Genomic DNA, 11,428 nt, shown 5'->3' on the forward strand with positions numbered 1-11,428 from the left:
TGTTTATTTTTGAGAGATAGAGAGAGAGGGAAAGGCAGAGAGAGAGGGAAACGGAGGATCCAAAGCAGGCTCTGTTCTGAGAGGAGTGATCCCATGTGGGGCTCGAATTCACCAGCTGTGAGATCATAACCTGAGCCAAAGTTGGACACTGAACTCAACTGGGCCACCAAGATGCTCCAAAGTACACATACTTGTTAACTGTTTTGGTGGAAATTTCTAATCTCCTTTTTAACAAGGTATACCAACTTATACTTCTAGTGACAGTGTCAAAGTAATTTTCACATTAGTCTGTGGCAAATGGCATTGTTTTCAAATCTTCACTAATTTGATAGGTCGACATAGTTCTTACTGGTTTCTTGTGCTGATGAACATTCATCATCTCATTATTTATGATCAGCAATCACATCTCTCAGAGAGCTCCTGTTCTGGGCATCCTGAAAATTGATTCTTTTCTTCTGGAGGTTTACTAACCTCTGTACTGATATGTGATGGCTTGGAAGACTTTCTTTTTGTGTTTATGTTCCCAGATCACAGTGGGTGATTGGCTTGATTGTGATGCTGTGATCCTTGACTCAGGGATCTTTTCCACAACAACCTTGAATAACCCTGTCCTTTATCTGCTTGGTTCTAACTCCATAGATGATGGGGTTGAGCATAGGAGGTACCAGGAGATAGAGATTAGCGAACATGATATGTACTGCTCCAGGCACATGATGTCCAAAGCGGTGGGTGAGGAATGTAAAGAGCGCTGGGATATAAAAAGCCAAGATGACACAGATATGGGACGCACATGTGCCAAAAGCCTTGAGTCGGGCTTGACCAGAAGGCAACCCCAGAACAGTTCTCAAAATCATCACATAGGATACACTGATGACACTCATATCAAAGCCAACCACAGAGAAGGCCACAAAGAGCCCATATGCACGATTTACTCTAGTATCTGCACACACCAGCTTTAGCACAGCCATGTGTTCACAGTATGGCTGGGGAATGATCTGGTTGGGGCAGAAGGGCATCCTGGAGACCATAATGCAGAAGGGGCTCACCAACAGCAATGCTCTCATCATCACAGCTGCTCCCAATTTACCCACTACAGCTGGGGTCAGGACACTTGAGTGACGGAGTGGGAAGCAGATGGCCACATAACGGTCCAAGGCCATAGCCATGAGTACCCCAGACTCCACAGAGGAAAAGGCATGGATGAAGAACACCTGGATGAGGCAGACATGGTATTCAGTCTCATGAACATGAAACCAGAGTATAGCCAGCATTTTAGGTTGGGTGGAAGACGAGAGGACCAGGTCAGTGATAGCCAGCATGGCTAGAAAGAGGTACATGGGCTCATGGAGAGTGTGGTCAATTCGGATTATATGGAGGACAGTGGTATTGCCAATTATAGCTACAACATACATGGCACAGAGAGGAAAGGCAATCCAAAATTGGGAATTCTTGAGTCCTGGGATCCCAAGTAGGATAAAGTATTCAGGATGAGCAGAGCTGTTCCCTGAAGCCAGCATCACAGGACTGTTAAATTGTTCTCCCCTGAGAAGATAATGTATGATTATAATCAATAAATTAGTATTATTTTTAATCTTTCGTAGGGGCCACTGAATGATAGGACCATTGAGTTTAATGGTAAAATGGAATAATTTCAATTGTTTTAATAAATACATTTTTTCAACATAATGTGATGCTACTCTCTTCTTCATTCATGTTTGTGTCATTCAAAAGGGGAATTCTACCAGACGTTTAAAGCAGAGATAATACCTATCCCTCTCAAGCTATTCCAAGAAATAGAAAGGGAAGGAAAACTTCCAGACTCATTCTATGAAGCCAGTATTACTTTGATTCCTAAACCAGACAGAGACCCAGTAAAAAAAGAGAACTACAGGCCAATATCCCTGATGAATATGGATGCAAAAATTCTCAGTAAGATACTAGCAAATCGAATTCAACAGCATATAAAAAGAATTATTCACGATGATCAAGTGGGATTCATTCCTGGGATGCAGGGCTGGTTCAACATTTGCAAATCAATCAACGTGATACATCACATTAACAAAAAAAAAGAGAAGAACCATATGATCCTGTCAATCGATGCAGAAAAGGCCTTTGACAAAATCCAGCACCCTTTCTTAATAAAAACCCTTGAGGAAGTCGGGATAGAAGGAACATACTTAAAGATCATAAAAGCCATTTATGAAAAGCCCACAGCTAACATCATCCTCAACGGGGAAAAACTGAGAGCTTTTTCCCTGAGATCAGGAACACGACAGGGATGCCCACTCTCACCGCTGTTGTTTAACATAGTGCTGGAAGTTCTAGCATCAGCAATCAGACAACAAAAGGAAATCAAAGGCATCAAAATTGGCAAAGATGAAGTCAAGCTTTCGCTTTTTGCAGATGACATGATTTTATACATGGAAAATCCGATAGACTCCACCAAAAGTCTGCTAGAACTGATACACGAATTCAGCAAAGTTGCAGGATACAAAATCAATGTACAGAAATCAGTTACATTCTTATACACTAACAATGAAGCAAAAGAAAGACAAATAAAGAAACTGATCCCAGTCACAGTTGCACCAAGAAGCATAAAATACCTAGGAATAAATCTAACCAAAGATGTAAAAGATCTGTACGCTGAAAACTATAGAAAGCTTATGAAGGTAATTGAAGAAGATTTAAAGAAATGGAAAGACATTCCCTGCTCATGGATTGGAAAAATAAATATTGTCAAAATGTCAATACTACCCAAAGCTATCTACACATTCAATGCAATCCCAATCAAAATTGCACCAGCATTCTTCTCGAAACTAGAACAAGCAATCCTAAAATTCATATGGAACCACAAAAGGCCCCGAATAGCCAAAGTAATTTTGAAGAAGAAGACCAAAGCAGCAGGCATCACAATCCCAGACTTTAGCCTCTACTACAAAGCTGTAATCATCAAGACAGCATGGTATTGGCACAAAAACAGACACACAGACCAATGGAATAGACTAGAAACACCAGAACTAGACCCACAAACGTATGGCCAACTCATCTTTGACAAAGCAGGAAAGAACATCCAATGGAAAAAAAGACAGCCTCTTTAACAAATGTGCTGGGAGAACTGGACAGCAACATGCAGAAGGTTGAAACTAGACCATTTTCTCACACCATTTACAAAAATAAACTCAAAATGGATAAAGGACCTAAATGTGAGACAGGAAACCATCAAAACCTTAGAGGAGAAAGCAGGAAAAGACCTCTCTGACCTTAGCCGTAGCAATCTCTTACTCGACACATCCCCAAAGGCAAGGGAATTAAAAGCAAAAGTGAATTACTGGGACCTTATGAAGACAAAATGGGGTCAGAACATGCTAGCTGCAAGTGTAATTTCTGTATAAGAATCAGTATTTTCCATGAAAGTCAAACCTGCTAAGGGAAAAGTATCTTAACAAATAATGTCACTGATAGTAATTTTTGCTCTTCTATTCTTTAGAGTATTTTATTTGTTTAACCTCTCCCATAGGTTCTTTTCACCCTCTGTTTAAGCCACCTAGGCAACTTTTCAGGATAGGAAACCAATTTGGAAAACACTTTGTCTTAATGGCTCATAGCATTGTATATAGTGATGATGAGTTACCTTTGATTTAGAAGTTACCAGGAGTATTTGGGCTGGAGGATGACTGACTGACAGATTGTACACCTGCATTTAAACCTGTTGTCCACAGTGGATGTCTCCTCCTAGATTAGGGGCCAGCAAATATTTTCTGTAAAAGGTCACATCACACATATTTTAGACTTTGTGGACCATATAGTTTTGTTGCAACTAGTCAGCTTAGCCATTGTAGCATGAATGCAACCATAGTCAGTATAGAAATGTGTGAATGTGGCTACATTCCAATACAAATTTATTTTCAAAAACAGGCTACTAGCTGGATTTGGTCTGCAGGTGATAGTTTGCTAATTCCATTTTATACGACAAATTTTCATGAGGTCAGCCCTGAATTGTGCACCATCCCTAGTACCTCTGTGCATGGCACAAAATAGGGGTTTAATTACCATTTTCAAAGAAAGTAATGAATAAATATCATTGTTCAGGGGTAATTGCTTTTTTAACTGATCAGCCATATCTTACAATGTCCTGATAGAATCCTCTAAACATTACTTTGATGCCGTGCCACAGGACAGCTACATATATTTCTCATAGTAGAGTCTGACCTCCTGTCCATTGAAAGACGTGAATGTCATCTTCTGCTGATACTTGCATACATTGTTGATCTTGTCTGATCCCTCTGGAGACTATTACCTATCTGAGAGTCAATGACACAAAAGCTTACCTGGGTCTTACTCAACACCTTCCCACTATTTAATTTCACTTGACCTGAGACTTTCCTTGAATTCATTCATTCTTACCTCCTCCATAACAGAAACACCAAGTTAAGAAGAGTATCTTTTCAAATCTCCCTTAACAAATCACCTATGGGGATTAACAATTGTTTCAGTCTACAGATATAATAGTTTTATAAAAGGGTTTCTTTGAGATCCCAAATACACTTAATCTATTTCGGATTTTCCCTAGATTTATAACATTATGAGGGAAATGTGGCTCAGAGTTGGTAAATCTGGCTCTAAATTGGAAACTTTACTATCCTACCTAAATAATAGCTGTAGGTTTGCTGAAAAGAAATACTCCTCTCCGGGGCATAGTGAAAATTCAGAAGCATACACATTATCTGATGTGTAAGGCTCTTGTTTCATTCCCTTCTGCTGGCTTGGTCTTCCAGTTATACATTCTGTTTGAATCAGAGTCTTACTTTCTCCCTCCTTTCTCCCCCCCTGTAAGTCACCTTCCATTTGTGAGGACAAAGTCACTGAGGCTCATAGGCACCTGGAAAAGCACTTAGACCATATTCGTTTCTGCATTAGGCACTGGTGAATAAACTGGCTAAAGCTTCAATTTCTCAAACTGCATAACAATCTCTTTAATAATATGTAAGACATTGCTATTTTTGTAAATATAACACTATAAGCTTTTACATGTTATTGGTTTTAACTCCCACAAACTTCTGCCTGTCAGCCTTAACAGGGAAATTACCTGTTTGTTTTACATACTGTTTTTGGAGTAGTGACTCTTCTTAGGGAGTGACCCAGTCTGAAGAGGGAAATGGGGGCTCTTGACAGGTGCCTTTCTTTCTTATTTACACTTAACAATCCCATGAAATATGGTGTCATCACTACAAGAAATTCTTTTGTCTTTTTTTCCTCCTCAGACGTATGAACTCAACACATGAAGAATTAAGGCTACAAGTCATGTGGAGTAGACAGGGAGTTAACCAATCTTGGGTCATTTTTGTGCAGTGTATGAGGTTTTCAGTAGTAATTCTGAGGGGAGACACAGGTCATCAACTTGCTGCTGAGTTGGGGGAAAGAGATGTACATTCCCTAAAAAGTAGGAAAAAGAAGGGCAATATAATTTCCCTTCTTGCCCAAAATTCCTTCCCCCTTTCCCTGCTTATAAATATGTCCCTGTCCTTGCCTACCATATGCTAGACCTCATGTGAGCATAGTGCTTATTGGCAGAAGAAATTAAGCCATCTTTTTTTCTATGTTACAGCCAGGGTGATCACACATTGAACTTCAGATTCAATGTTTCTGTTCTCCAAAGTACAATATGATTTGTGAGAACTTGGCGTAACTTTTGTTTCAGGGAATATGGTTGCAAGAAAAATGTTCTCACACTGCTGGAGCTCAGTTTTCATCTGTGAGTATGGGTTTGAATCCAGTGCTGATACCACTACCTCTGTTGACTTCAATTACCCCACTCATTATGTAGAAATAGTTATGTTCATCAGTTTAATCGAGTTGCTCAAGTCTGAAAGGGTAAAGGATAAAATGGGCTGAGATCTTGCTAAGGAATGGCTTCAGAGAAATTTAGTCTGTTCTCTCACTTTGGGGTATCTAAAACTAAGGCATGTAGGAAGATTGCCGAAGTGGGGTGGGTTCAGATCCTGCATCCTTTGTGGAGGGATTGAGTGTGGAGGCAGGCTGCCTACTTGTCTAGAATTTCCCTGGAGGACACAGTGTGAGCAGCGAATTGTCTCCCCATCTCAGAAGGAAATTCACCAGTCATGGATCGCTGGACCTGGAGCCCGCATAAGTCAGGTCATTCCGCACAGTGCATTGCCTTGCATTTCAGATTCTTAGAGACTCTGTGAGGCCTACTGTTCTCTGGGAAGGGCAGAGATGACTGGGGCACAGGGGACCACTCACCTTGAGCTCTGCTTTATCTCTGACCATAAGCAGCTCTAACTGGCTCCTGTGATTTAGCTTTTCACAGAGACTATGAGTTCGGACCTATTTAAAGACCTGTTTAAGTCTGGCCTTTCCCTTCCCCAGCATTAATTCTTTCCTTCCTCTTGGGCCCCACTGCCTCATACTCTGGCTTCCTCTGAGACTGGAGGGTAAGCTGGAAGCATTAACCCCTAACTTGCCTCTCTCCTCTGTATACACATAGCTGAAGCAGGGGATTTGAATGCATGTGCAAGAATGTGTGTTGTTGAGATTACAGGAGTGTGAGCTTATCTGTATGCATGCATTTTTTGTTAGTGAAACAAAATGTGGAATGTGGAATGCGAAAGTGTGTTGATATGTTTGTTGATGTGTATCTGAGAGATGTGTTAATAAACACGTGTAAGGACTGGATTTGCCTGTGAATGTGAGTATGTGTATAAGCTGTGTTTGTGTAGGTATAAATAATCATTTGCTGTTGGTATACATATTTAGTGGGATAGTGTGGCTCTGTGAGTACAAAGCCACTAAATACACATGTTTTATGAAGGCATACACTGAGCTCCAAACCTGACCCTGTGATTACACATCACTGTGTGTCTATACGAGTGTGTATAGGCAATATTGTGGGTTTGACGAGGGTGTTGACAATCTGTTGGTGCTTCTGTGTGTCCCAAGGTACAATGGTCTAAGCCCTTTCACTTCTTATGAGGAGAGGGAAACGAATTCCAGATGGAGGTTTTGCCATAGTTGTTCGTGGAAAGTTGTGAAGCTGGAAAGCCCTCCTAGCTCAGCCTGAACAGTTAAGTCTGTGCAGAGCTTCCTGTCACTCCCTGTGTAGGCCCTTGCTGGTATTCTCTTATTTCTTTTCTCTTAAAAAAACGTTGTTTTAATGTTTGTTTATTTTTGAAGGAGAGAGGGAGAGAGCATGAGTTGGGGAGGGGCAGAGAGCGAGGGAGACACAGAATCTGAAGCAGGCTCTAGGGATCTGAGTTGTCAGCACAGAGGCCGATGTGGGACTCGAACCCACAAACTGTGAGATCATGATCTGAGCTGAAGTCAGACACTTAACTGACTGAACCATCCAGGCGCCCCTCTTATATATTTTTTTCTCAACATTCCCTAATGTGAAGGATATGTCATAAATGAAGATTTGACAAAAATGTGTTTAAAAACAGAGACTAATAATTTTTTTGCAGAGTTCACAGTTGTCAGACTCAGAAGATACACTCTGCCATTTAAACCCAACATACATTTATAGGGAAATAAATCACACAAAATGTTACCAACATTATCAGGGTTATAGTAATCTGTTTATGGTGAATTGCCATCATCATGTTCACAAAGGTCATGGTTTGTTTTAAGATATCAGCATAACAAAAATCTAGGGTACAACTGTTTTTGTCAGGGAGTCCCAGTTTACAGGAAATATTCAAGGTTTTATTATTCTTGGGATCAGGCTCACATTGTAATTTTGGAGTTATCTCTGGTTGTAACTTTTTCTGTGTCTGCTTCTGTTAGCAGTTGTGGATTAAACGCTTGGTGTAATGAAAGTAGAAGAAAGTGCCACATGCTTCTCTTTCTCCTTCTTTCTTAACTAGAGGAATTTTCTCCCTAAATAACATGAAACATCTCGGGATAGGACCTGAGTTTCCTCATCTCATGAATCTTCCCACGATCCCCAATGCTATGGTGGCTCCAAGCAGACATGATATCCAAGCTCTTATTGAAGTAACTTGTTAGGCCATCCACAGTGTTTTTCAACTGTAGCTGGGCATGACTTGCTGAAATGAGTGTGTAGCAGGCAGGTCAGTACTTTCCTGATTTGGTCTCGTAAAGTTCTCCTCATGGTTTGTGTGTTTCAAAAGCTGGTGTCTCTGCAGGATGCACAGAGGACTTGTGCACTTGGCTCGCAGACCTGCTCTAAACCTCAGTCTCCAGTAGACAGTGAAAAGATTTGTGGGCAATATTGAGAGTCTAGTTAAGGTTTGTTACCATGAACTTGTAGCCACACCAATCTGTGAGTTAGGTTTTGTGGGGTTGTGAGGGCAGAGACAGAGAAAAATGTTTGGAAAGGAAGTTTTGATGGATGAAAAAGCTGTTGAGGATATTGACCTGAGAATCCTGGGATACTTGCATGTAATTATGTCGAAAGCTTGTCCCCATCCATAGCCCCATAGCTCTTCTATCCTCACTTGTGTTGTCCTCTATCTCCACAGTAGATACTCAGTCAATCATGAATGGACATGGCCTGAACCTTGCCAAAGCTCAGAGATACTCAATCTCTGAATCCTTGAACATACCCTATGTATATTTTCCCAATCTTTTCAGTCCTCTTTTCTTTTCAAGTTCTTGTCTATGAAATATAGTCCTCATAGTTCATCATTTCAACCATACTTGTGTGAATAACCTCAACACTATCTATCCATCACAGCTACTATTATGCCATTGTCTCCTGCTACCCCTGTACCACTGAGCAACTGCTAGAAGCAATAGCACCAATGATCAGATTGGGACCATTGCAAGTTCATGGCAACTGACTTTACCTGGGCTCTCAAAGCAGCCCAAACTATTTTCACATTTCTCTCCCTTTAATTGTGCAGAGACATTGTGTTTGGAAACTGTAATAACTGACCTCCTTGACTAAGTTTATTGTTCAGACTCTGTCCACTAATTACAATGAATATCTTTTGTTACTTTGTGCATCTCCTCAAGAGGCAGAACTTCCAACCATAATCTAGAAGGTTAAACTGTCTGTTATCTGACCTCAGAAGGTGTATAATGATGGTTTTTTGTCCTCATTTCTTACTCTCCTGAAGAAAGTGCTCTCACTGCCAGTTGCTCCACCATGCAGGGTTCATTACCACATTCAGGAAGGAAATCAAACATGGTTAGAGGGGAAATAATCAGGGCTATGCTCTGCTTCCTCAAAGTTCAGGGAGAACCTTGCTGATGTTAACACTGTGGTGAAGGCCCTGGAGACCGAAAAAGGCAAGAAAATGTATGTGCACTGCTTGGACAATTGTTGTGGATTGAATTGTGTCCCCCCACCCCGATTTATATGTTGAATTTCTAACCCCCAGTACCTCAGAATATATCTTATTTTGAAATAGAGTCATTAAAGACATAGTTAGCTAAGATGAACTTACACTGGAGTAGGGTGGGTCTTGGTCCATTATGACTGATGTCCTTATAAAAATTGAAATTTGGACCCAGAGACATATAAATAGATAGAGAATACCATGTGGACATGAAGGCAGAAATCAAGATGATGTGTCTATAAGCCAGTTTTATAGCAAACCACCAGAAGCCAGGAGAGAGGCATTGAACAGATTCACTTTCATAGCCAACAGAAGAAACCAACATGTCTGATACCTTAATCCTAGACTTCTAAGCTCCAGAACTATAACGCAATACATTTCTGTCAGTTAAGCTATTCAGTTTGTGGCACTTTATTATGGCAGCCTAACAAACTAATACAGCAATAAATACATTTTATCCTTAATTTTAAATCTTCATCTATAAATAATTATACTCCACATGAGCCAGTGGATTTTTTTTTTATCTAGGCTTCACGCCCAGCATAGAGTCCAATGTGGGGCTGAACTTGTGATCCTTAGATCAAGACCTGAGCTGAGATTAAGAGTTGGGCAGTTAACGAACTGAGCCATTCAAGATCACCAGCCAGTGGATTTTAAACATAGTTTTTATTAGTTTATCTAATTAATTGCTAAATGTAATTTAATTCAATTATTTATCTAATTAAATTGTTTTCTATTTAGGCAGTGATCCTACTGTGTCCCACATAACTTAGGGGTGGCCTTGTATGCATGTAAGGATAGATCAATACATTATTGAAAAAAATGATAAAGAAACCAGAAATAGCTTCAAGCAGAATTAATTTTCAGCAGAGAAAGTAATGCAATTCAGGGACAGAAAAATGTCTTTATGGCACTAAACTAATTGTCTGTATAAAAGAAAAATGAACCTTAACTCCTACCTCAAAAAAATCTTTATTGAATTATAATATAAACCTAGATTTGAAAGCTAGAACTATAAATATTCTAAAAGAAAAAATAGAGGGGCGCCTGGGTGGCGCAGTCGGTTAAGCGTCCGACTTCAGCCAGGTCACGATCTCGCGGTCCGTGAGTTCGAGCCCCGCGTCAGACTCTGGGCTGATGGCTCAGAGCCTGGAGCCTGCTTCCGATTCTGTGTCTCCCTCTCTCTCTGCCCCTCCCTCGTTCATGCTCTGTCTCTCTCTGTCCCCAAAATAAATAAACGTTGAAAAAAAATTTTTTTAAAAGAAAAAATAGAATAATATTGTCATGAACTTTAGGAAAGCAAAGATTTCTTAGCCTGCAAAAAGCACTAGCTATGAAAGAAAAAAAAACAGTTGAACTTTATCAAAATTAAAAAAAAATCAATTTCAAAAGGTGGCATTATAAATTTGAAAAGGCAAACATGGGGTGCCTGGGGGGATTGGTCAGTTGAGCACCTGACTTCGGGGTCATGATCTCACAGTTTGTAAGTTCAAGCCCCGTGTGGGGCTCTGTTCTGACAGCTTAGAGCCTAGAACCTGCTTCAGATTCTGTGTCTCCCTCATGCTCTCTCTGTTTCTGTCTTTCTCTCAAAAATAAATAGACATTAAAGAAAAAAGAAAAGGCAAGTCACAGATGGAGAAAATATTCACAATGCCTATAACTGAAAAATAAAATTCCATAATCAATTAATGAAAAAACAAGCAGCTTATTAAAATTTTAAGCAAATGATTTATTAAACTGATAAGAACAGATACTACACTTGATCTTAGCCAAAAGGCCGAGAAGCGATTTAAGCAAATGATTTAAATAGGCACTTCAGAAAAGACAGTAGATGAATACACACGTGGAAAGTGCTCAGCATTAATATTCATAGGAAATAAAATACCAAATCACAATGAGATACCAATATAAACTTATTAGCATAACAAAAATTAAATACATTGACAACACTAAGTATTGGCAAAAATATGGGTCAACTGACACACTCAGGTTCTAAGTACAGCACATCAGGAAACTTTTTGGCAATTTTTAGTAAAGGTGAGCATCTCTTTTAAAAATTTTTTTTTAATGTTTATTTTTGAGAAACAGAGAGAGACAGAGCATGAGTG

The 11,428-nt window shown here is 39.9% G+C and overlaps 1 protein-coding gene and 1 pseudogene across 1 annotated transcript; both read right to left on the reverse strand.

Moving 5' to 3' along the window:
* Positions 1–572: 572 nt before the first annotated feature.
* On the reverse strand, positions 573–1,517 carry LOC124506352 (olfactory receptor 52R1-like). The gene has a single exon (XM_047072402.1). It carries the CDS (start codon positions 1,515–1,517, stop codon positions 573–575), a length of 945 nt encoding a protein of 314 aa, XP_046928358.1.
* A 9,483-nt stretch (positions 1,518–11,000) lies between these two features.
* On the reverse strand, positions 11,001–11,109 carry LOC124506605 (uncharacterized; annotated as a pseudogene).
* Between the last annotated feature and the right edge of the window lie 319 nt (positions 11,110–11,428).

The sequence above is a fragment of the Lynx rufus genome, unplaced genomic scaffold, assembly GCF_022079265.1.
Source record: "Lynx rufus isolate CCGP_SWC_20201006 ecotype Redwood Valley unplaced genomic scaffold, mLynRuf1.p SCAF_9, whole genome shotgun sequence".
Classification (NCBI taxonomy): domain Eukaryota; kingdom Metazoa; phylum Chordata; class Mammalia; order Carnivora; family Felidae; genus Lynx; species Lynx rufus.

Bases quoted from the DNA above. Each gene is read 5' to 3' on its own strand.
- LOC124506352 (XM_047072402.1), bottom strand. From the start codon at position 1,517: ATGCTGGCTTCAGGGAACAGCTCTGCTCATCCTGAATACTTTATCCTA.